Here is a 26,642-nt window from a genome sequence, read left to right as displayed (position 1 = left end):
ATAGAGTCAAATAATTCTGCAAAACTCCTGCATCTAAGCTGGCCTTTTCCAGTGCCTCACTAGACATATGGCACCAGAAAAGGTAAAAAGCACAACTTAATCTCCTAAACAGAGCTACAAACATTTTCAGACCCTTAACCCGACCCCCACTAAGTTAGGATGTGTTACACACATTAATGCTTTCCTCTGCTACAAAAACAATTGTGGCTTCCTGCACAGAAGTCGCATGTAACAGCTGAACTAATGACTAGTTTCAAATATTGAGCAAATTCAAGATCTCCTACGAGGAGCTAAGTGAATACATGGTGCACACCCATGATCATGCACAGTACCTTTCCAATCACCAGTTCTATCCCTTAGCCAGTATTTCTCACCTTCATGAGCTCCTGGAGTGACTCAAGTTGAAGGAACTTGCTTTCTGTAATCAACTTCTCAGGATCACATTGCTGCAAAAGATATGAGAGAGCAGTGTGTGTGGGCATGGAAAGACACATGAACAGGTCCCTCAAAAATCACAGCTTATTTCCAGAGAGACACAGAGTGTGGCTACAGCACTCTATCCTGGCAGAAAACTCTTGCCAGCTAGTTTACTCAGTGAGAACCAATTACCCCTAATAGACTTGATCAAYGCTAAACAAGTTTTAAAAAAATACCTCCCTGCCTCTTAGAAAGGGTCCACATGCCCACAGACTGGAGCATATTATCCACCCAGCACTGTTACTGTGTACAAAAGCATATTCTTCTATGGCCTATGTGTTACCTTTATGCACTCCAGAGCTGTTCGCTTTGCCTCCTGTGTCTCTGTAGATGGCCCTCTCATACCAGACTGTTCTGGGCCACTGAGGGTGAGCCAACTAACAAAACTCAGCACTGTGGATTCACCACTGCAATTAGAAGGTGCAAGTATCAGCAACAAGAAGTCTTATATTTTATTCTCCAACAAAAGAAAAAAGCATCTGCCTGGGCCACATGTACCACTCACCGGTTAGACGGTGTCTCCTCACGCTGCAGAGAGATTTTGCCATTGGGATCCACAAAATCTTCCACCTGGAAGACAGACAAGAACACATATATGTTCAACTGCCTATTTCTTTGTAATCTGTTCTTGTTGCACCTGTAATGYTATACCCTACTTGCCATGTATTGTCAACAAACTCTCTCTCACACATACACCCTTTAATCAAGCGTGCAGCAATGCCACACAGCTGTCCTCTAACACTTCACTGTAACCTCTGTTACATGCCTTTTGTGCACAATATTCAAAATCTGCTAAAATCAAATGAATGCTGGCATTTATCAAACCAAATAAAAACAAGAAAAAGTGAACTGAGTGAAGGAGGCTGGAGCCTGCGGGTAACCCGAGCACTGAGCCCTTTGCAGGCTCTCTCTCTCTGTACACGCTCCCCCAAAGCCAGACCTTTGCAGGAGAACACTCCTCCCTTTTGGACTAGGTCTCTGCAAGGCCAGCTTCCCACTCGGCACCTCCAGTTAGTCCCGGGCGGGCTGTTATTACCTCCACCATGCCCTTGGGCAGCAGCTCGGCTCGGAAAAGCTGCAGCATGGCCTCCATGATGTTTTTCCAGCCCTCCCGCAGAATGTCACCGTGGCGATGGGCCAACTGAAACACGGTCTTCGCTGCAATATGGGCCTTGGGATTGCTTCCAAAAACAGTGGGCAGGTTCTCAATAGACTGCAGGAAAGAAAAAAGGGGGTGGCATTTAGTCAGCAAGAGATGTTTCTTTTTCAACACAAATTAGGGCAGACTGTTCAGAATTGGTTTGGGAAGGACAACGGCTCTGTGTACAATGCTGCGGATAACTCTTTAGTTCAGACTTTCCAGAAAAGTGAAGGCATGGTGGGTTATGTGATACAAGCTGAATCACTGAGAGCTAGATATAGCTCACCAAGAATGACAGTGATACAGGGCACTCTGAAAGTGCTTGCTGAAAACTCACTAACACTGATTTTTTGTACTATGAGAACTCATTTCAGGATCAAAGCCTTCTACAATAGACTTTATTCAGTATCAGGCCTCCTCTGGGAGAAAGCTGTTATTTTGCAYCACCACTAGAGAAAAACCACAGCAAAAAAAATATGGGTGACTTACAAAGCTATTCTCACCACTAGTTAACAGTCAGGCTTGAAACAGAACTGATGATTCCCGACATATCGTTTCTGCCAAAAATTGCTGGATCACAACTCCTCCATAACCTGCTCAATATATCCACTGCTATTCAAAACACAGAACGAATGCTAAAAATATTTAAACTAACCAAATGCATGATGCCAAAAAACCTACCCAAACCCAAAAAATCCCAGCAGTCACATGAACTAGTATCAGACATAATAATAAGCTTGTATTTCTACAGAGTTGCTTAAGTTCATTGCAATACTGCTTTTGATAAGAGATGAACTTTGCCATTCTCTTGCTTGTGTGGACAAAAACATACCCAATTCCCTCATTAAGAAATGGAGAGAGAGGATAAGAGATAGGAAGGACTGGAAACTTGTCTCTTCAAATATCACATCTGAAAGCCAGAAAACAGATGTGTCCCATCCTGTAATTCCCAAATTCARCAGCTGTCTTGTAAACTAGTTATTGCTTCAGCCAGACTGCTGGCAGAGCTAGGAGCAAAAATGTGTCTTTGATCTAGAAGTGAAATGCATTAGAAGTGCCAGGCAAGATGCTTGCAGAGGTGACAACCAATTTGCTTTTTCCTCCACTGTTGCTTTGGTGAAATCTTTCCCTGCTTTCTAGCAGTTACTCTTTGTTTTGTCTCTTCAGATTCTGAGGACAACCTCTCCTTGCCTTCCACCAGACTGACTCTCAAATATTTGCTCAGTTGTCATATTGTTGGAGACACTCAAAAGCTGTCTGATTAGGGTCCTGTGTAACATGCTCTAGGTGACCTTACTTGAGCAGTTGGACCAGGAGGTTGACCTAGATATTCAGAGGTCCCTTCCAACCTCAACCGCTCTATGATTATGTGATCTACTGTCTCCAAGATTAYTGAAATTCACAGCAACTTTGGTGTAGCTGGAATCCCACCAAAGATAAGAACTGTTTGCATCCTGAAGTCCCTGATTCTACATCATCACCAAGAAACATTGCTTAATTTACAGGAACTGGAGACTGCTCCAGATTCCAGTCTAACACAACTAGATGGGATGCAGCTGGCAATAGCTGGTACCTCTGGAGTCTTAGTCGAGTAGTTTGACACAGATTTACACGAAGCAGCATTTGTTTCATGACAGACATTCCTCTGCTTTATTATCTATCAATCTCAAGGTCTGGTAAGCCTGGAAAGGATCAAGTATTTTATCTTTACTGTTGTAAGCTGCAGAGGGAGAGAGAATCTAAAGTAATCCCATTATTTAGGTTTTCTTTGTCTTTTAATAGCCAGACAGGTACTCTTCCACTGCTACCAATGCCAGGATGCAAGTGACATAAAACATCCAGTCCACAAAGCTCAATTTCCCCATAGAATAAACTTATGGTTTCAGAGTAGCCTAATTCTGTTAACTGGMTTAATTCACAGAATTATTTATTGCCTTTAAAGAGATTTCTTTTCTTTTAAAGGATTTCAAAAATCACTTGTCTTGATCTCTTTGCTTCCACGCTTTAAGTCTTGAATGATCTTGTTTCCCTTTTTGTATGTTTGCACACTGCTCTGCTCACTATGGGTTTCGTTTAGTTTCTCAGAGCAATGCTGTGGACTTCTTTGCAAGTTCCAACCTTTGAAAGGAGCTGCTTTTTCCTTCTAGCACACAGCATGATCTATCTATCAAGCACTTTAGAGAAAAGAGGCTGACACTGCACCACAARCAGATTTGGGAAAGAAAGCTTTTATCGATGACCGTATGATGACTTTATTTTCACAGCACTATTTGCAGAAAAAGTTTTTAGTGCTTGGCAAAAGTTAGGCCAGCTCTGCTGATCCAGACTCTGGACAACAACAGTCAATCCAGAACATTTTTTTTTCCTACCCCCTTTATGCTGGGTAGATGCACAGCCTCTACACTTTGGAAGATCAGGTCACAAAACAGTTCTTCTTGATGTTGTATAAGTAGCCAAAACGCACAAACTCGCTCGGAGTTGTGCACGCTCACTATCTTGATGGCAGTGAGATTTAAGTTTCCTGAGACAAAGCAGGTAGAATACACACCTCTGTATCATGTTATTCTGCTCTGCACAAAGTGGCACTGTGCAATAAGTAGAAGGAAATGCGTTTGTTTAAAGCTGTGTGATGGAAGTCCTGCTTTACTGTGTGCTTAGTCTTTACCTTCCCCAGAGAACTCTGCGCCGGGGTGGGGAGGAATAGATATCTACAGATCCTGCGATAACTGAACAAACAAATACCACTGCTTAACAGAGAGGAAGAGAACTCCAACACACTAGCAGCCACATTTCTTTTCCCTCCACACAATCTTACCTCGCTGCTGAGGGCCGTAAACTTGCAGAGAGAAATTATGAGATTGTCAAACACATCACTCAGGCCATAGTGAGCAGAAATCATTGCACATTTCCTGGAGGAAGAAGAAAACAAGAAACAAGGTAGCAACACAGCACAGACCCTTCTCTCTGCAGAACAAGTCAGATAGCCCTGTCACTTTGGTTTCAGACTTTCCTCTCCACCCACTTACAATGAATGTTGATGTACAACACTCTCTCGGGCATTCAAAATGCCTATCACCAGATCTGAGATCCTGAAACCTTAATATTTCTCTGGATCGCTCATGAAAGTGATTCAAGGATCACTTTCAAGAAGAAAGTCCGAACAGGCCTCAAGCACCAGAGTTAATATCCTTAATTTCATATCTTGGCATAGAATTGCTAAGATTGGCAATCATAGCAATGGCTAGGATTGGCATAAGTGCTGAAGTGTTAAGTTTCCAAGAGATCCTTGCCACTGTAGTATATTAACGGAGCTTTAAAACTATGCTTAAAGGCATATTTTACAGTATGAATTCAAGACAAAATATTATCCCAGTGGTGTTTCCAGCAGATAGCAAAATTTCTGAATATTGATTGTCTAAACAAACAAACAATAAATAGCCCCAAAACTCCAAAGCAACAACATGAACAACACAACCAAAAAATGTTCCATGCCATTCAACAAGCTATGGCTCCACTCATGAGAGATTTTGTTTTTTTTCTACCAGTATCACCGTGCCAATTAAGAGTGACACTCCCCATCACTTCTAAGCAGGACAACTATGTCAGCAAGTCTTTTAAATGTAACCAGGCTATAGTTTAAAGAAAAAAGCATACCCTGTGCATTTTTATTTATTACAGCGTAGTAGTCAAGCAAAACAAGGAGTGCCAACAAGAGAAGCTTTGATGAAATGAATCACTAGAAATACTAGGAACAAAACAAGGGGACCGCAGGTCACGAGAAAATGCCCTTCAACTGTAGGAAAAGTTATGGTTACTCAGAGTSATCTCTCTAGCTGGCAGACATAATGCACCAGCCAGAATTAAACCTTTCTGGGCCTCATCAATGTGAGAGAGTTACCTGAAACCAGAGATAGCCTTCTGGATGATTGTTTCTTCTAAGCTCTTGTCAAAAACATACGAAAGTGCTGCAATGGTTGGCCCCCATGTCATGGTGAAGAGATCATGGTCATAGCTTCCAGGAGGCACGTGGAGAAATATTCCCTCATCAGTGGCACCACGATGGAGCAGGACATTCCAGATATAGTTTTCCTTCACCAGGCCTGTCTGTTCTTCTGGCATCACTATCTCATCATTTCTGCCAGAGAAGAATGCAGAAAAAGTCAGATTTTTCATTCTGAGCCAAATCTAAAATTTAGATGCCATCTTTGGGTTGTCTGGGACCATACTGGTCCCAATACTTTATCTGGAGTCACTTTGTCAGCTCTGAAACGATCTACCTTCCCAGGCCTGCCAGCCTCTCCTGCTCCTTTCTTATGAGCACAGTGGTTCTCAGCAGCAACTGAGTAAGGCTGGGTGAGAATCCAAAGATATAAATCCAGTGCACTCACTGTGACAGGTTTGTCACCACATCCCCTATGGAGCTGGAAGGTAGTCTGAGGCAAAGTGGCTGGTGACTGCCCTCTTAGGACTCTCCAAAACTCTTGCATGTCAAACAGCTCTAGTTTGCACTCTGCACACAGGCAAGCAAGGAAGGTTGATTCTTACTTGATGGCATGGTACATGTCTTCCAATATGTCCTGTTCAAAGTCTTTGCCTCCATTCACGCCCTTCAGGTTCTTCCGAAACTCCTGAAAAAAAAAATAAAGTTAACAGCAAGGTAAATCTCCTAATATCTCCTGTTTTAAGTGCTTGGCTCCAGTCACTACTCCAATTGCTTTTCACCAGATCCAAAGTAAATTTCCTTGTTTTCCTTCAAAGTGCAGCCTTACAGTCCAAGAACTGCAAATGCTATTGTTAGCGGCACAGCATTGTGCAGCAGTCTTTTTCACTCATACAGAAATAACACAGATAGGACTGTATATGCTTAGCTAAGACTGAGCACTAGAAGAACAGATCTGTACCAATGCATGAAAGCAGCTCTTGAAATCAAATTGGTTCAAAGTAGTTCAATAATTCTTCTCCTACTAATCAAATCTTCTTGTTCTTACTACGATTTGTGATCTGTTTTTTTCATACACACTCAAGCCTCCTAGCTTACACTTCTTCAGACTCTCCCTTTCCCCCATCCCTCCTCTCCAACAGTATTCCATCCAGTACTGTACAACAACTTATGGAATACAAGAGTGTGGAATGACAAGGAAAAACAAAAGAGAAAGTGTCACCAATACAAAAAACAAGTACCACCACTACAAATACTAGAGAAGAAAGAAGTGCCCATGCTTCTAACACTCACCTCTAGAGTCATTGGGACATTCTGCTTGCGGACATTATGGTTGTGCTGGTCAGTGTTTAGCATAATAACTGCATATGCCAGGGCAAAGCAGGCATCACTGTCAGCAAATGGAGATCCATTTGATTTCTGAAAAGCAAATGTAGGCACAATTCAGTCGTATAGGAGGGGGGATACCAGTGATCCAGGAGAACCACTTTCCTTCTACACTACTGAATCATCTCCTGGACTAACTGAAAAACACAAACAAACAAATAAACCCCAAGCCTCAGCTCCACTTTTCAAAGAGTGCCCTGGGAAGCCATTTACCACCTCGTACAAAACAGATGCTGCCTGCAGGACACTGCAAGCTCATACAGGCTGCTTTATCTGCCAAGTCCATCGTGGCAAGCAGATACACATGAAAGAATAGAGTGCTCGAGTGTGTCTTCCCACCACATACACACCCGCCAATGCTCTGTGAAGGCTTCCAACAGCCTGTGGATTACAGGTGCCTCTCCTGGTAACCTGAAGGCCTCTAGATAAAGTCGTAAAGCTTCATCCAGCCTTAAACCTTGGAAGCTGAAAGTCCTGCAAGAAGAATGAAAAATCAATGAGAAACAAAGAGGATGGGAAAAGCAGAAGAAACTTACTGACTGCAGTTTTGTCTGGTTCAGCATCAGCATGCCAGATTTCACACAGGGTAGACAGTAAAGACGTGAGGATGAGGATAGAAGTGTATCATGCAATAGACAAAAGTAATAAAACAGAGCCAAAAGCCATCCAGCTACYGATGTAATGAAGCATCTCTGCAGCCTTCACAGAGACCAGAAGCAGAAAAAGAAGCCTGGGTATCATAATGCATCTAAGGTGTAACCATATGCAAGAACTGCACAGTATTAAGGTGTGCTGGTAGACAGAGAAACAAGCAATACAGATTCCAGGACTCCAGCAGCTCATGTTCTGCTCTAACGCATCGTTAAACTCTTGGACTTGCAGCCCTTTCTGATTAAAGGGACACAGAAAGATACTCACCCCACAAAGCTCTCCAGCAAGTCTATGTTTTTACGGTCACTCACAAATTCCCCAATCATCTTCTTGTCCAGACGAGGGTTTTCCCGTAGCCACCTGGCCACCTCATTGTTGTCAATAGGGGTGGCGAGAAGGTTCTTCTCCTGCAGGAACTGGATCCCTTTCTTTGGCTTTTGGTTGAACTGCTCGGTGCCAGTGATCAGGAGCTGAAGGAGACATTCTGATAATTAGAATTTTGAAAAGGGACATTAAGATTGCTTTTGGCTTTTGTACCAAAAGCACAAGAGAACTTTAGCATAATCAAACGTATTGTTCTGGGTGAACTGACAAGACGGCCCACTAAGTTCAGAAAACATGTGGTCATTTAAAGGAAGCCACATTAAATCATACAGAACAGAGCAAGCATGAGCCACCATCATTGAAAAGCTTTAAAGTTTCACTCAGTAATTAGTTTTGCTACTCCAAATGCCCCGTCAACTCTGCTACRTTAATAGAGCAGAGGAAGGTCTCTGATGAACCCCAAACTAGTGCCAAGGACACCAGCTCTACCCAGTACATCAGCAGCTCTGCTCTACGCCTTCCCCAGGCTGCTCTGGTTCTCGTGCTCTCCCTCATTGCCAGGAGACACACAACAAGAATCCCCAGTGCTTACCCAGAAGGTACAGGAAGTGCTGTGAAAGCTTAAACTAAGAACATTAGGCTAGCAAGGCATGCTCCCAAGAACAGCTGGTGCTCCAGCATGACAAGGCTAGCAGCAGTTTAAGAAGAACAGATGCATTTTTGATTTTGAAGAGAAGCTGGCTTCTCTGCTCTGCCTGACTCTTATTTTAAGAAACRGGACTGTACCATGGCCACAGTGTAAGAAAACATCTGACTGAGAAAGGGTTAACTGGAGGTTCTGCTGGTGTTCAGAAAAACCAAAAGCACAAACAACTGTGTGAACTTTACTAAGGCACTAGAATAAATGTCAGTTCCCCGTTAGCTCCTATTACCATCAAACTGCTAGTGGTGACCTAGTGAACTAAATTCGTGACCCCCATGATTACTAGCTCCCTTGGGTTCTCACATCTCAGATGGCACCACCTCTCCCCTCCCTGCTGCCCTGCAAGCCTGTGTGAACATCCCCGAGCTGCACTGAAATACATGAGATGACGGAGTACAGAGCTGCAGTGAGCATGAAACACAACAAACATGTGCTGCCCCACTATGACAGGACTGAAGGGACTGCGTGACACAGTGGGAGCATTTCTGTTGAGCAATAAAGCCTATACTAAGAGCCATAGGGTTCTCTAGAAACACATTCCACTTCTTAAGAGCACCTGAAAGGAGACCAGAGTGCTGGCACTTTACACCRCATTATGCCAGCTCCATGGCTTCAGGACATCTGTTCTTTGCCTTTGGAATCAGGGAAGAAATCTTTTCCTTTGATGCATAATTTGCTTTCTGTTTTTCATTTAGCTTTTGTTTTCTACTCTTCCAGCTGTAGCAGCTTTTGGTATTTGAGAGGTTTAAGGAAATAGAACACGCTGCTGCCGTGTCAACACTGACATTTCTGAAGCTGCTGTTTTATGTGCCTTCTTCACATGTACAGGATGAAACCATTACTAAATTTAGGGTCAGAAAAGAAGTTCCCATAGGGACTTTACAAATCAAATTCATCCACCATCTCCTGAGGTGATCAAAYATGCCATACTTGAGGTTTGATACAGGAGAGCAGATAATTCCAAACCCAGCAGCAAGGAGCATCTTCGCCAACAGTAGAGCTGGACCATGGAATAGCTGCACAAAATTTAGACTGTTTGGATTACCAAATAAGTTTAGTTTGGATTACCAAGATTGAAAGAAACAGACGCTCAGACAAAGAACGGTTTTGCTGTAATCAAGCCACTATCTTTCCAGTCATCTTCATGATAAAGCAAAGATGAGAATAAACAAAATAAGAGAATTAGCTAGACTGTCACTTCTACCACTGGCCCCTTGATCTACTCCCCACTAACAGGTTTGACGAGAGTAAGCAACTTGTCCTTTTGACAAGGGCTGCCCAATTATCACAGTATAATGCAGATTAGATCCAGCAACTTCCCCAGGCAGAAGTCTGATGGACTTGGCTTACAAATTGCCGTGAAATTTCCCCAACACCTTTTCTGACTCTTAGCACAACTGAATAACCATAACTGGAAATAATCACTGTTGTCCCTGCAGTGTAGAAGAATTCTTGATGAGTGACTACTTAATTCATATCAGCAGARTGGAACTCAAAATTTCTAAGATATGACCAGACACGCAAAACCCACATGAGAGAGGACATGAGTGGGGAGAACATTCAGAGATAAACTTTTAATATATTCCCAATCATACCTTCTTTTTGTTCTTAATCTGCATAAGCTCCTGAGGGCTTGGAAGGACGCATGAAAATCGAGTAGGTTTCCTGGAGACACTCTTCTCAGCTAGGGGGACAAATGGTCATTAGAGACAGATCCATTTCCACAGAGACACTCAGCACCCTATAGTGCCCCTACTTTTAACTTTCAGAGTCCTGCTCCAATGGATTGCCATGCAAATTGTAGTCACACTTACCCTACTATCCAACCACTATATTCCTGCCATCCAAATTTTATGCTGCATAATTGCTTAGCAGCTTCTTGGTCTGGACTATCACATACTTTCACAAGATTTAATTTTCTAGCTATTGTGACCTGATTACTTTAAAAACACTAGCATAGGGATGAATTTTACAAACCTCTATCCCTAAAAGGCCCACCAAATCTAACATAGAAGAAATGTAACTATAGCAAGCATGTATCATACACATTGTATTTCAATATTCGCCACATATCTCTTTCCAATCTAGTTATAAACACACAGGAGCTATAGCGAGCTATGATATACTCCAACCAGACAGCAAATATCAGGACTATTCTCAGCACATATACATTCATCAGGAATCAGCATCCTGCAGAGAATATTACCTGCCTCACTCGCTCCTTCCAGTGCCACGCACCTCTGCTTCACCTGGTCAGCCATAAGGCACCCACTGGTAGGAAGACAAGTCCCAGCTGGCTCAGCAGCCACACTAGAACATTTTCCCTCACTGAGCACTCTCTCATTATCTGTAAAAGTTAAAATGAAAAACACACACAGACCTATAAACCAAGGGAAAAAGCTGCTAAAAAAAAAGACAGAAAATTGATCATTATGATCTGAATATGTGCTGGAACCCTGTTCTGACAACAAGGCTATAAACAGTGTAATCACAAAATATGTGATTTATTACATCAGCTATCAAAACAAGATCTGCAGGACTATCACAAGACTGAGTTAATGTCAAAATATCAAAGCAAGGGGTCTTACTATTGCTTGTTTCTTTGGTGATGTTCATGGCTTCTGTGTTAGGTTTGGCAACTTCCTTCTCTTGTTGATGGATGCTGCTCACTTTGGCCTGGCAACGTGCCTCTGTGCTATCTATCACTGTCAACAACGCTTCCAGAGACAGCAGATGGACAGTATACAGTTGTCCAGAAACAGGAAAAGCATTCTGGGAAATAAAATAATATTAGTCAACTTTCATGCTTCTCCATGATGAAGGAATGGGATTTTCCTCACTGCTTTGAGAACCCAAGAGTACACAAGAGAATCTCCAAACTTTCCAAACAAGGTGTTCGAGCCCACGCCTAATAGTTCAAATCTCTTTTCTTCTGCCTCCAAATGTTAAATATATTCTTTATCTCTACAACCTACTCATCTCAAATCTTCCTCCCACTCCCAAGTTCTGCTTCTGAGCCTAACCCTCTCCCGAGTTGGCAGCCTCCCTTTCTCCAACCCTCCTGCCCAGRGGCCCAGGGCCGATGAGTTGGCGCTAGCCCGGCCCAGTGGGCACCTTGGAGAGCAGCTTGGTGAGCTCCTCGAAGAGGTTGGCGCAGTAGTAGTCACAGTCATAGTTAATGTAGAGCTCAGTAGCAAAACTGGGAATCCGCCACAGTTGAACTATGGCTTCCAAAGCCATCTCCTTCATTTCATACGGCATCTTGGGGTTTTCCACAGTGATTATTTCCATCAACTTCTTGACGTACATCTGACAGAAACACAGAGTAGCTCAGTTTAGGGAAAGAAAAAGGAAAGCAGGACAGTGAACAGCTTTGAGGGCTATGGAACTACATGTGAGCTTTATCTTCCCACGTGTTGTAACACACTCCRTATTTAATGGCAGTTCATTCTGGGGGAGACTGTAAAATAGATTTCAAATGACTCTATCGCCCAGTGAACCTGGATTTACCATTCTAAAGAACAGCTGGAGGGAGGCAATAGAGTACACCAATTTCAAAGACATTTCATTATCTCAAAAAGAAAAGGCCTGCACAGCCCACTCAGAAAACTACTGAGGCATTTATACATAGGTAAACTGGTAGCTAAACCACATCTTGCTGCCTTTGCAGTTTGGCACTTGCCCAAAGGCACCCATATATTGAYACTCAAAAACTCACCTCCAGCTGGAATTTCAGATGCTCTCTCATGCTCTCAAAGAGAAGAAAGCATACCCTGAGGGAGGTCGCATACAGATTGAGCCGTTCTATACTCAGTAGCTGAACAAGAAACAAACACAAAAAAGCCCAATAATTAAAGATCAGTCATTATGGGTTATAAGTAGCACTGCTATGACACTGCAACCCCCTAAGATCCACACACAGCTTCCCACAGCAATAGTATTTCAGAAWACAATCCCTTATTTAACCTTCTGGTCTTTCTGTGAATGACGATGAATATACTTTCTTTCTGCCTACATGAAACACTGATTTGCTACTACAAGTTTGATCTTTTGGCAAGCCCACAGATGCTCTTAGTGGTGAAATAACTTGGGAGAGGACCTGCATTCAAGATGATCCTTCTACAGTAAATAACTAGTTATTACAAAGGTCGTGCCTGCTAATAAGCTGGCAACTTGCAGCCACACTTATCTCAGAACCTGCAGTTATCTCAAACCTGCAACACTTTATTGATATGTATTATCAAGACTGCTGTTTCACACATGCAGTTTAGAATCTCACTGCAATGTATCAGAGCTCATCTGAGGACTGAGACCCGCCAAACCTTTCAGCATACTAAAATTCCAACAGACTGTTTAATCCAGTGAGTATTTAAGTCCTCAGTGTCATCTCCCATGCTAGCATAAGCCAGACTCACTTGAAACAGGTGCCGGCACAACTCCTCCTTCACAAGTCCCAAGAGGGACTGGCAGTTTGCAATGGGGGCCGACTCCAGAGCAACAGTCAGCAGCTGCAGCCCCATATGGATCATCACATCCGAGTTGTGGCGGTCGTTAGGGTTTGTGAGCGAGATAAGGAAGCGGAACAGCTCTCTAATGCATGGTAGGCCGTAGGGGACCAGCGCCACTCCTGAGGGAAAACAAGAGACATTAGCACTCTAACAACTTTGTTCATCCTTCTTCATGACGTACTTGTGGTACAAATCAAATTATTATAGATCAATTTAGGAACTGCTTAACACCCTCTGAGCAGAGGGTGGCACTGATTAGTGGAACAGGTGAGGTTGGAAGAGACCATAAGAGACCATCCTGCCACCCCTCTGCCACCCAAGCAGGTGGCACACCGCTCACGATACCACTGGCGTGCTTTGCCACAAGGGCACATCGCTGGATCAAGGTCAACCTGATGTCCACTAAGATTCCCATGTCCTCACCAGAGCTGCCCTCCAGTAGGTCAGCCTACCTACTGTATTGCTGCATGGAGTTATTCCTCCCCAGATGCAGGACTCTGCACTTCCCTTTGTTGAACTCCATGAGGTTCCTCTCTGCCCATCTCTCCAGCCTGCCAAGGTCCATCTGGATGCCAGCACAGCCTTCTGGCACATCAGCCACTCCTCTCAACTTGTATCATCAGGGTGCACTCTATCCCTTCACCCAGGTCAGAGATGAGTAAGTTGAACAAGACTGTAGCTGGCGTTGACCCCTGGGGGACATTGCTAGGACGTCCAAATAGCCTTTGTGCTACAGATCACAACCCTTCAAGCTTTGCCATTTAGCCAGTTTAGAAGAAAGGACTTAAGCAGTATTGCCCTGCCCACCTCTCACCTTCTTTTTGGGAAGACTGAGTAAAACGAACTCCGCGAGGATTTACATAATCCATATCATGCACAGAGGCAGAGTCAGAATGTTCTGCTACAGACGTACACTCCTCTAGCACCTCAGGGATGGACTCGACAGAGGCTGACTGGATCTTCTCCTCCCTCAGACTTTCATTCTTCATTGATGTGGCATTTAAGAAGGGGGAAAAAAAAAAGAAAAAAAGCAAAGTGTTAACAGGCACTACGAGAGCTGGCAGAAAAAAAGGCTTTTTCACTCACTGTTCCTTCAGAGTTATCAAAATGTACTTTCTCTCATGAGAGAGAAGTAGGAAAAGCTTTAAGATGAGAAAACATCTCTAACTAATCTCTAGCTCCCTCTGCCCTTTCATTTCCATCTAGTTCTATCTGTTTTACATCAGTTTTGGTTGTTAAGCTTTAAAGACTTTACTTTGAAGATGCTCCTATTACCTAACAGTTCTTACTGCCAATGAGGCTGGGATTTTGAAATGCTATATAATTTCAACCCAGTATTTCTACCTCTCTGCCTTTAATCACCTCACACAATTCTCCCTCCTTCTTAGCACTTCTACCATTCATAATATCTGCAGTTCTGAAAGATTTCATGTAGTTCTAAAACCACCCCCTCAGCAATCTGTGTAGTGTACTAGAGACAACAAGGAAACAAACTTATTGACAAAGGTGTTGGCTCAGATTTTTTTTTCTCCACACTAACATATGTATGTGCATAGGCACCAAAGCCTGGATCTCCAGAAAAAATGTTTACCAAAGATAGCAAGTTTTCCTACAAGTTTCACTCCAGCTGTTTCTCTTTCAATTAAGGCTGAAAACATTGACACAAGTACAACTATACACGACATGCATTGTTGGGCTGCGTAGTTATCTTTTCTTTGCTAATGGGCATGGTCTTGAGAAAAAATAATGAATATCTGTGAATTTTCATATCACTCTACGCCTTGGAATAAAGAATAAACATATGATGACAGAGAGATAGGGAGAAAAAAAATATGCTCAATCCACAATTAGTTAGGCTGAGAGTTAGAACTCCCCTCAAATTATCCACATACCTGGAGTTCGTGTTGATTTTGGTGTTCGGTGACTTTGGTCTCACTGGCAATTCCTGCATTAAGTCCCAAAGAATTCATCTGGTCCAAGTCTGTCAGATCTTCCTTGGAGGCAGTCTGAGACGACAGCTCTACGCCACTGTCTGTAACTGGGCTCACTGCAGATGAGACATTTTCTGAGCTTCCAGACGAGCTGGGAGAAGGAGCATCCACGAAAGTAACTCCACTTGCTGATGAGAAACAGAAGCAGAGAAATTGGTATAATTTTGTCCCTCAGTTACAAGCTCACATACTGAAAACAGCAATGAAGAATTCCTTTGACCACTACATTATACCACAAATGATCTAACAGTTACATGTTAAAGTAGAACACATGGGGAAAAAAAAAAAGTTCTCCTTTATCAGGCATTAAACAATTCAAATAGGTGAATAGGTATGATAGTAACAGGTTTCCAAATTAAAACACACCATTTTAGAATGTAACAGACTTGGAAAAATATACAATTCAGTTAAACAAAGGGAGCATGACATTCAGAGAAAGAAAGAGAGAAGGACAGATGAAAAGCAAGTGACTAACAGGATTCAGCAAAAACACAAGTACATAAAAACAAAAACAAGAAAATAAAGCAGAATAATGGGTTAACAGAAATTAAAGCTATAGATTCAAAGAAAAGACAAATCATACAAAAACTCTCAAACAGATGCCATCTGCTCTCTGGAAAGGCATTTCAACCTACCTGTGATGTTACTACCATTGGTTACTGCTTGTTCTGTCCCAGGAGAGACCTTGGTTACGTGACGAGGAGGTCTTGGTGATTTCTTCTGCCTTTTCCATTTTGATGAATCACTCATTCCTCCAGCTCTCATTTTCAGCTGAAAACCACAAATCATTAAGAACATCAGTATGCCAAAACCACATGGCACAAGAGACCACACAAGCCAATCAAAAAAGGCTGCCTCAAAACCGTGAGAGTCAGGCAACACCAATCAAACATATCATATGAATTAATCAGCACCTCAATCATGCAAACCAGCTCAGGACTCCTCATTGCYCACATACTAGCCAGCATCTCCATGCCTGCATCAAGGTACAATCTGCTGCAGCTCCTCTAGTGCAACACATACCTGCTRTCCAAGTAACACAACACTCCCTCTTCCTTATCTGTGCCTCCTCATTTTATATTAGGATAAAAATTCACTTGGACATTCATGCACATCTCAAAACTCATTTACTTTTGCCATTTTTTCCAGCATACTCTGATCTCTCCAGTTTGGGATGAAGGCTCAAATGCTGTGAACAGGTACCTCATGTGATCTGAAAACCATTAAGCTGACGTCTCAGCACCAGTTCTCATTTGGTATTTTCCACTGTAAAACTATTTATATCAGTTAATTTAAATTCTAAGCTTATTTTAATATTCTTGTGTTACTACCACTTCTATCAGTAATATCAGATTTAAATTCTCTGGAAGACAGCTATTTTCTTTAGTCTCTTCATTTTCTTCCTCCAGTACGATCCTAACTTCTCTCCTCTCAGCTACTACTCTTCTTAAATGCCAGTTAACCTTATAGGATCCACTACTGTTTTTCCATCTCGTTCCCTTTTCCATCTAGAATTCTAACACATTCTACATGGCACAGTTTTTCTCATTTAAACAAAGCTTTTGAAAATGCTATGTCCCAGTGCAGTAAACCACATGTGTAGCTTTTCTTTGCACCACAAATTATATTCGTTTAACTACTAATCCCTAAGACTTAGCTCTGCTACAGTTTCTCTGAGCTAATTAAGAACAGATTCAGAACTGCTTTGTCCCTTGCTGTTTCTTCCAAATTTTGAAGCAAGAACATCACTCTCAATATTTTTCTTCTAACAAACATTTGCATGACGAACATACAGTTAAAATGTAAAATTTTAAAGGTTTCAAGTGTGTCAAAAAGCTTAGATTGCAATTCTTTCAATTTTGTCAGCTATCTCATCTTTCCTATTCTCCCAGTTCACAGGGTCATAAAATACTTGTTATCTTTTTCTAATCCCTAACATTTCATCTCTATTAGTTTCGCTTTCATTTTAAAATCTCTTTGAGACTTAAATACCATCAATAGATTTATCCACAAAGGCTTAAGCAGAAAATTGAATCACATAATTTCTTTTACCCACTACGAGCTCTACAAATACCTGTATTACATTTTCTCTTCTTTAGTAATCAAAATATAAATATCTGAAAGCTTTTATAATCCATTTTACCAAACTGGAAACATGAAGAAAACCTGACAACCTTATGTGTTAAAACCTGAGAAAGTTTGTTTTACAGGATTCCAGAATTACAGACTTTGCTTCTGGTTACTCTACCTTGTTTCTGTTACCATGACTTACCAGGTAGGAAGTTACTCGCTAATAAAAATGAAGGGGAAAAAAAAATCCACAAAACAGATGAAAGATCTTGCTAGCAACTAACCATGTTAATGCCACTGCTTTTATCCTCAGCAACACTCCTGAGAAATAAGTATCTTTTGAAACAACCCATCAAAGTTCCAGACCAACAGACTGGTTGCTATTTTTGACTTCCATTTCATACAATACCAAATTCACACGAGATCAAATTCTACTTCAGCTCAACATCGGCCCTCATGAAAAAGATACAAGGGATCAACCATGCAAAGAAGTTAAACTTCTGAAAAGTTCTGAGGAGCACTTCAACCTAAGGACATCGACTCCCTCAGACAACATCCATTTTCAATTACTGTATTGTGCTTTGTACTGTCTCCAAAACTTTTCCTCTTAAAATCTTGAGGTATCACATGCAGGCCTACTATCATTTTGGCCAAGCTATGTCATCTTCTAGAGACTCAGTTGGAACAACCTCACAAGGACAGAAAAACATTAGCTCAGGAAAGGGAAAACAAAACAACAACAAACACCCAAACTAGACRTGTTTATCCTGAACACTTCATCAAAGTATAAAGATTCAAATAAATATCTAAAGTTATTTACTTTCCTTGGGACAATTTGACAGACAGGTGAGATTATCCAGTAGGTCTTTTACCATCCAGTGTTCCATACTGTATACAATCGGGAATCATTTTATTAGGACATTTTCCAAAAATAAGAGTTGCAAACCAAAATGACAACTTTGCAAAAAAAAAAAAAAACCAATTTGCAGAGGCATTGTTTAATAGACATCTGTTTAATTTCTGGTGAGTGGTTGTATGTTACTTAAACTCTTAAGTACAGGATATGAAAGGATAACAAAAGTAAGTTTTTCATTATCTGTTTTGTGCCGAATTAAAATGTAACAAGTCCATGAACTCCTTGCCTTTTTTATGATAGTATAAAACTGTTTCATGAAGTTGGTGAGCACTGAGCTCTACATGTGCCTGTACCAAGCAACAAAGTGCAGAGAATCACCTCAAGCAATACAGTCTTATGCATGAATGCTGTGTCTTCATGTATGTTTCTACTTCTATAATCAACACCAGTAGCTAGGACATACAATAGGGAATCTCCATTTTTTAATACGTTTCTTCAGTTTTTCACTGTCACAGAGGATTCGATCGTTACCCATTCCCATCCTTCCAAGGGCTCCATGATGGTGTCTTAGATGCCACTTACCAAGACACTGYAGGGTACAGTGAAACAAGGCTGCCTCCCTCCCAAACCTGCCCAGCTGGAGCCACAGCACTGCAAAGCAGCCGCATGCGCTCTCCCCAAAGCCATGCTGCATCTCGTGAGTGGAGGGAGATCTGCTACACACAACATAACTGTCTCCCACATGGCGTTTATGGGAGGAGAAAGGAGTGAGGGAAGAAGGGAGGAAGGGAGGGAGGGAGAGAGACAGAGAGAGAGAGACCGAGACCTTCAGGTTCTTAAAGAGCAGGACCCTCTCTAACTGGTTCAGGGCTTTGGGCTGTTCCCCACTACTTAGCTCCAGTTTGTTGAGGAGACAGGAGATCTGTGAAAGATAGGCAAATGTATGGTTTAAACAAAGCAAAAGAAACCCAAAGAAAGAATAACCTGGCAGAGTGTAAAGCTCCAGGGGAGACTCCTGGCATGCACAGCCTACAAGGTAAATGCACAGATCACACAAGACAGAACATGACTTTACTGAGCTGGGAGCAGCCATCACTYGGGAAGGGAAGGCTTCCTGAATTTAAATTCGCTTTCATGTTACACTTTCTGCACAGATGAGGACAAATTCTGGTACTTGCAGTAAATCACCCTGTTCTYTTTTGGCTTTCCTCAAGCCAACCTACAAGCAGCTCAAACATTGGCACTTTCCTCCAACAGCAAGGGAAATGAGATCATGGCATCCATAGATCTCACACATCATCTACACAAGAATTAAAGCACAAACTGCTTTCAGATTCCTAAAAATAATCATATTCCATCTTCTAAAACAYTGCTGTACCACCTCTGAAATGTAAGTTTACCCAACTTTGTCACTTTTCTCACGCCACTCAAAAAGAGTGGGGCTTACATGTTATGAACAGCATGTTCAGTATAGTAAGCTCAGAAGTAGCTCTTCTCTACCACTCTTTCCTACTGTGTTACTCACAATATTAGAATCCTGTGTTTTTACTGACATTCTTTATAACCCAGATGAAGATCCTTGGGTGAGCTCCCAACCAGCTAAGAAAATACTATATTAATAAACATAAGCATATAATATTGATAAACATGAATGTGACCTCACATTCATGCTGTTTGCCCTACTGTATCCAGCTGCTAAAAACTCCCTGGGAAAAGTGATCCACTTTTTGCGAACCAAACCTGGACCTTTCACCCTTGAAGACATTGGAAAGGGAGAAAGAAYGAGCAGGTTACTCTGGTTTGTTACTAAGAGCAGAGATGTGACTGTGGCTTGAACTAAGGTTTTCATTACAGAGTGTTGTCCCTTCTAAAAGCCATCAAAGCTTCTCCTATACAAAACTAATGACATTATGAATTAATGAAGTTATGCCCATTTATGCTTTTAAACATGCTCCTTCAGTGAACTAAGGACTCACAGGAATGAAGAAAAACAAGCATGAAAGCAAACTACAGAGAGATGAATGCAAGCTTGAGACAAGAGCCAAACTGCCAACAAAGTAATGACCCTTACCTTCCTCATATTTGCCCCCATGTAGCTTTTAGGCTCTTCTTTAAACTGAGGCAGTCTGAAAGACAGAACACAAGCTAAAATTCAAAAGCTTCCTTGAGTTAACAAGAAGGAAAAAAAACAGTTCTTTTGCTTGCTTAGTATTCTATTTTATTTTATTTGTTTTGCTTTGTTTTTACAGTCATGCTGCAGACAACAGAAACCCCAGATTAGGTTTTCTTTGCAAAGAGGGACTTTCCTCTTTTCATATCCTGCCAGAAGGTGCATGGAAAAATACAAGTATAGATGGGTGGCTCTCTGTAAGCCATCCATCATTACTGATAGTTCGACGATATTGATTTTCAGTGGCAATAGTCATGTAACTGTAGTTACTCTTCCTTCAGTAAATGTTGTCAGCACTAAACTAATTARATTAGTTCAAAATAGGTTTCATTAATGCTATCAGCAGCTGCTGAGACAGACTGTCATTCATATGAGGACTCTTACAGTTCAGCATATCTAGTCATGGCAGCTCTTCTCATTAACTTACCTAGAAATGTTAGTGGTTATCCTCCATCTGAATCCTCTGAACAGAATTACAGTGCAAACTGCATCTGAGCTTAAGCTGCATGCTCCGACTTAAGCAGCCCCTCTCTTGGATGTAAAGGAGGTAGACAGTTCTCACCTGCGCTACCGAATGATCTCCARAACAAACATTTACACCTCAACAACTCCACACACCCTGCACTCCCCTCTGCTCCTTTAATACATTTCTATCTTCCCTTGCTGAAGGGATGCAAGCCTGCAGTACAGCTTTGATTGTCCCTCTTTCTGAAAAGCAAGATGACAATACTCAAAAAAATAAACAGGGAGCCAAATCATGTCCACAGCTGCTGCCTTTGCCTTGCTTCTATTCCCCAATGTCAGCAAGCACTGCTAATTTCAGCTATTTTGCCACCTTCCCTGAAAATGAGAACCTCTCTGAGCCATACTGAGAAGAATGACAAAGGAGAAGATGCACAATAACTAATGAATGGATGCACAGTAACTAATGAATAAGTACTATGCCAAAATCACATATGTATCTGGAGAAAAAGAAAGCGACAGCCTCTCCATTTTGATAATATCTGCTTCTGAATACCCTGCAATCCTAGAGCTCTGCCCAACAGGATGCACAAAGGAAACAAGTCCTGAGAACTCACTGGAGCCAAGTGTGGCAGTAGAGAAAAATGATTATGTGAGCTGTGCTTCAGCAGGGAGCAGGTTTAGTGCAAGCTTTTCCTGACAGACCTATTTCTATAGCTGCACATGCCCTTCTTAAAACACTCAGAAAACCTGTTTGGAGGAACAGTTTTGAAGTTAAGTAGCTTCTGAATTTAAAAAAAAAAGAGGGACAACCTTAATAATTRCCTGAAAGGTGCTGAAAAGCACAGAACACTTATCAACACAACCTAAGATTTCAAGAGTTTAGAATTCTCTTTGATACGTGAGGTCAAAGCTCTCAGTTTGAATTTGGCATGTGACTATTCAACATTTTTCTCTCTTCTGAAGAGAACTATATTTTTAGAGCACTGTTTTTCCAAAGAGAAGTTTGCATTAACTGTCCTTAAAGAWCTGGTTCCCGATCCTAAAGCTCTTCATTACTTGGCTGTCTATCTCTTCTCGAAGGACACCATAAACCCCGCAACTTTGCCTTCTCCCCACAGTCTGAAAGGGTCAGCCCAAGAGAAAAGGGCCAAATCCTTCATCCCCTTCCACCTCTAAATAATGGCCATTTCAGATGATTTTTTCTGAGGCCCTTAAGTGGAAGTGTGGAATCCTTCTGTCCTTAGAGGGCCATCTCAGCAATGCTGAGGCAAACACAAGCAGGTTTACCTTGTGAAGAGCAGCTGCACCATGTCGACCAGAGTGTGCTCTGCAGATTTTCTCAATAACTCTGCGAAGACAAAAACAAATAACACAGGTGTCATTACTCAGTGTGATATTATCAAGAGGCTTCTTCAAGCAGACTCCCCTCCGAGCCTTGTTTACAGAGATTACGGCAAATTTATTAAAACCAGCTCCAACAGTGCATTACTGCAAAGGGATGTGAAATCACAAGGTGGCGCCACAAAGCTGAGGAAAAAAAAGGAGTCAAGTCAAAAGTTGCACAACGAGCTCTTAACACCTAACAAGTTTTACACGAAGTTGCAGAGACGAGCAATGATACAAAACTCAGCAGGCTTCCACAGCTGCATTTTCTATAGTGGAAGTATTCGACTAATGCTGAAGAGATCAGGCCACTTTCTAGGAGTAACCACGCAGAAATGTGAGCAAACCTACCGCTGAGTCTCATTTCGAAGCATATGCGGAAACAGGACTGCATTATCTCACACACAGATTCATTGGTGAGGTGGGCTCCCACTGGAGTGAGCAGCAACGTTCTCAAGACCTGTAAAGAACAGTGCACATACATCACATTGTACCAATCTACACGTATGTCCAAGAGAAGGCTGTCTCCCTCAGAAGGCCTCCCTGGAATTATGGCCTTGAGCAAAAAGCAAGTTTCCTWGAGATCATTTCAATCTCCACGTTGCACTCAAGAACAGAAAGAGTRAAAGTTAAGAACAACCTCTCTGCCTGCTTCTCAAAGACTGAGATATGCTGCATGCCACCCAAMGCTTAAATTCAATAATTAGCCTTCTGCCCAAAAGTAAACAGACCACAGCATAGGTTTGTCTCTACAAAGAATTGGTCTCAAAAAAAGTTTGTGGGCTCCATATGCTTACCTCCCCCTCTCCAGCAGGAACCACGCATAAGGCATGATTTATCAAGGCTACTGCATATCAAGGCCTTGATTCAAAATCATTTCATTTAAGCTTTTAATTATTTTCATTTGGAAAAGCTTTTACCACAGGTATATGAGCCATCTGTTTAAAAATAAAGTCTGTCACTAAGCTCCCGCAGAGTCAAAACACTGCTGCCTCCTGCTCAGCTCCATGTAAGAGGATATGGGCCACGATGGGCAGCAGCTATTATGGTAATTGCCATTTCTCTCCACTTACCTGCAGGATTTTCATCAGGACGACCTCATCGCTTGCATGATCAGTGCCCACGAAGCGGGCGTGAGTGACAGCATCTGCCATATTCTCCATTCCCTCGGCTGTGCCCTCATGGCTGGGATCTGAGTAACAGAATAAAAATACGTGACAGGGAAAGGCCACCTACAGCTTGTCACCTCTATGGGGAGACATCCACACGGAGATATTGGCTTCCAGCTGCCACGTTGATTTGTGCAATTCAGACTAAGCAGACTGTACAAGAGTGAAACAACTCGCACCAACAAAAAGACTTTTTAGAATGGGAAGCTTCATCAAAAATCTCWTTACACTTTCTGAAAAATGAGACTTAAATCACAGCAAGAGAAAGAATTGCAATTCAGTTTRTTACTGGCTCTAAAATGTTAAATGTTATTTTGTAAGATTATGTCTTCTCCCTTATAATACAGCACAGTCAGCTGTTAAATACATTCAAATTTTCCCTGTGGTGGAAAGAAAACTGATTTTAAGCATACGGAACCCTAAACTTACTCCCACAAGGACAAACTGTCAGTTTCCACCAGATTGAGAAGGAAATTGCCTCTCATTCTCCATCCCTCCCAAGGAACAAGATCTTATTAAGGAATGGACCAGTAGTTTTCCCCAGGGAGAACAGCAGACAGACACTATCCTGGTTTAGATATCAGYTTTGCAGGCCTCACGCTTCAATCATTCATCAAGGCTCCTCTCTCCATTTCAGCCTTTTGTAGCTACAAACAATGGTGCATTTGAGAGAGTGTTTGGGACAAGATTGTTGCTAGTAACCGTATCTTGTGCTACATTACATTGGCTTCAGAAAGGCTGCCTCCGGCTTTGATTTCGTTCTCACTTAAACAACACTGCACTGGGCAAGAATCTTGTTACCTTCCTACCTAAACAGTCATTAGGAAAGAAAGGAGACAACCTAAACACCAGCTAATACCTCATTAGTTGGTGATGGGGCCTCCTGAGCTCCAGCAAGCTGAGTGAGGCTAATGGAGAAGGCAAGCCAGGCTTCGTTCACCCAGCAGAGAAGCTTCTGCAGACTCCTCTTTACTCCAGTTGTGTTCACAGCTAAGAGCTAAGCTCGAGACATTAAAGAAAACTGTCCTCACTGTGGTCTGTGTCCAGGGACAGCAGCATCCACCACACAAGGTGGATCCTGRAAACCTACAGGGTAAGGAACTTTTCATAATAGAGCAAAACTGAAATGGAACCAGCGCACATGAAAATACCATCAGTTTGCACAGGTAGCACCTCTCCTTCCCCTCCTCTCATGTGTGACAGGTCTGCCCTATTTAGAGCAGCCCTTGGCTGCTTTTGCCTCCTCTCACACACCAAGCTTGCATAGTTCACACTGAATTCTCCTCCCAAGCTGCWAGTCAAGCCTCATTGAGCCAAGGGATCCATTCAAAGACACCTTCAGGGGCAATATTCCACAGGACACCAAACAGTGACCCTGCCAAGCACCAGCTGACAGGCCTAGCTGACAAAGGCACCTCTTTTTGTACCAGCAAGTGCACATGTAAGAACTTGTATTCCAGCAGAAGCTGCTGCACTTTGAAACTAGAGGCAATAAAATTAAGATGCACAYTGGAGCTCCATGCATTCTGATTCACAACTGAGCATTTCAGTTTAAACAGTCAGTGGTGATGTGGGATTATTCCAAACTGCCTTAATTAAATCAGACAGACCAGCGAGGTTACAATGCCAGCAGCTACATTAACAACGCTGTTAACTAGCCTCACTACTAGAGCAGAAAGAAACTAAAAGGGCATCAAGGGAAACTAAATCAAACAAACAAAACCCCACACTTGCTGCAGAAAGGGCTTCAAAATGCAGAACAAGCAAGTTCCTTTTGCTGCCACATCTTCCAATAGGTGTGACTTTGGGATTGGGAACATAYTTAGCAGCAGTTGGAAGTAGTCCATGTGAAAAGGAAATGCAAGTTGTGTGAATGCTTCCTTAACAGGTCTGTGACTGCTGCTTCACTGTCCTATCCCCTGCTTTCAAGGCTAATAAACAYACCTCTCCCAACACACATCACGCCTGGTTTCTTCAGTCCTGGGTCCCTGGAACAGCTCCACAAAATTCAGCTCAATTTATCAAGTCTCTTGAGTTCAATTAGAACCACAGATATTTCTACTTCGCAGAAACAAGACAGGGTCAAGATCAACACGCCGCTTTGCTCAGTGGCGAGAAAGCAGTATGGAGAGACGTGACAACACCTGCTCAGAATTACCAATAAAAGCAAGTTTTTATGAAATAAAATTCAGACCTGAAGGCTGCCACCTGTGCTGCAAAGATGTGCAGACCTCCACTAGACCTGCACATTTCATATGGGGTGCACTCCCGCAGCAGACAGGCGGAGCAGACAGCAGCAAGGAGAAAAGTCAGGCTCTTAACCTTCAGAGAAATCCAGGGAAGCCGGGCCTGCTCAGTAAGAGCTTTAAAGGGACTGAAATAAATCACCAGGGCGACCAAGGAGGTAGAGGGGAGAACAAGCTTTTAACTCTCCAAATGGCCAGTCGTGTTGCTGGAAGCTGAGCAACAGCCTCCCACCTAGAGACACGCAGGTCCCAGGTGAGAAGAGAAAAGTTAACTTCAGAAACAGAGATCCAGAAACCTGCTATGGACACACAGCGACAATAATCACAGTAACAGCACCTATTTTCTTCAGCTGGAAATACAACAAATAATTTCCAAATCCAACCACTGGTCTTCCTCTATCTCAGGTCTGAGCAATCAAACAGACTGTTGTCTAGCTGTGATGCATAACTGATAAGGAAATAACTAATCCAGTGAATAAAAAAATCAATGAATGTAGAATTAACACAGTTTTCTTGCATTTTTCAAATAGGGCTCTTGAAAAAAACAATGTTTACTATCAGAGCAGAAGACAAACTGTATGTACAAGGGATATTAAACAATTTTATCCAGTTAAGCTGCTGACTGCACGCTATTCCCTTAGTCAACTGTGGATACAGCCAGCGTAGAACAGCTCTTGGCAATTCAGACAATTAAAGATCAAAAGTATAAGGGTTATTTAAGAATTCTGCTTTTATAAATCATTTAAAATAATATACTACTCAACAATACTGACCAGGAAAGAAGGCAGGCAACTAATCGATGACATGTGAGAGAACAAGAAAACAATGTGAGAGCATTAAGATTAGCCATGAAATGCTTTGAAAATATGAAAAAATGGCAGTTTTAAACAAAGATGCCTATCAAACAAGCTTGGCCCTTGGCTGTCCACTTGTTTTAGACCCAGTGTGCTGTAGAAGTTGTCTTAACACAAATTAGGCACAACTACTGAGGCTTTTGAGAAGAGTTCTAGTTTCAGCTTCCAGTTACTCAGCACCAAAAGGCACCACAAACACCAGCCACATTATATTTCCCTCATTGTGGAGGTCTTCCTCGCCCTGCACAGTTTGAAAAAGCCCTACATGATAGGGACAGTTTAAGCTCTTCCTATCTTTGAACAGATAG

At 42.1% G+C, this 26,642-nt stretch overlaps 1 protein-coding gene across 2 annotated transcripts in view; it reads right to left on the bottom strand.

The window, feature by feature from the left end:
* GBF1 (golgi brefeldin A resistant guanine nucleotide exchange factor 1) overlaps positions 1-26,642 on the bottom strand; it is an 85,396-nt gene that overhangs the window by 8,840 nt on the left and 49,914 nt on the right. For both annotated transcript variants that reach the window (XM_026050557.1, XM_026050549.1), the window contains exons 4-26: positions 23,139-23,257; positions 22,417-22,525; positions 21,970-22,030; positions 20,119-20,173; positions 15,757-15,892; positions 15,023-15,249; positions 13,945-14,113; positions 13,038-13,249; positions 12,341-12,439; positions 11,737-11,931; positions 11,211-11,394; positions 10,829-10,969; positions 10,218-10,306; positions 7,863-8,065; positions 7,295-7,418; positions 6,852-6,977; positions 6,164-6,246; positions 5,517-5,753; positions 4,434-4,527; positions 1,514-1,690; positions 983-1,047; positions 761-884; positions 375-446 (exon numbers count right to left, since the gene is read on the bottom strand). In XM_026050557.1, the coding sequence (XP_025906342.1) occupies positions 375-446; positions 761-884; positions 983-1,047; positions 1,514-1,690; positions 4,434-4,527; positions 5,517-5,753; positions 6,164-6,246; positions 6,852-6,977; positions 7,295-7,418; positions 7,863-8,065; positions 10,218-10,306; positions 10,829-10,969; positions 11,211-11,394; positions 11,737-11,931; positions 12,341-12,439; positions 13,038-13,249; positions 13,945-14,113; positions 15,023-15,249; positions 15,757-15,892; positions 20,119-20,173; positions 21,970-22,030; positions 22,417-22,525; positions 23,139-23,257 (3,101 nt within the window). The remainder of the gene's footprint in view (positions 1-374; positions 447-760; positions 885-982; positions 1,048-1,513; positions 1,691-4,433; positions 4,528-5,516; positions 5,754-6,163; positions 6,247-6,851; positions 6,978-7,294; positions 7,419-7,862; positions 8,066-10,217; positions 10,307-10,828; positions 10,970-11,210; positions 11,395-11,736; positions 11,932-12,340; positions 12,440-13,037; positions 13,250-13,944; positions 14,114-15,022; positions 15,250-15,756; positions 15,893-20,118; positions 20,174-21,969; positions 22,031-22,416; positions 22,526-23,138; positions 23,258-26,642) is intronic.

Source organism: Nothoprocta perdicaria, unplaced genomic scaffold, assembly GCF_003342845.1.
Source record: "Nothoprocta perdicaria isolate Ctin4 unplaced genomic scaffold, notPer1 scaffold_110, whole genome shotgun sequence".
Classification (NCBI taxonomy): domain Eukaryota; kingdom Metazoa; phylum Chordata; class Aves; order Tinamiformes; family Tinamidae; genus Nothoprocta; species Nothoprocta perdicaria.
This window is presented reverse-complemented; position numbering and strand designations above follow the sequence as displayed.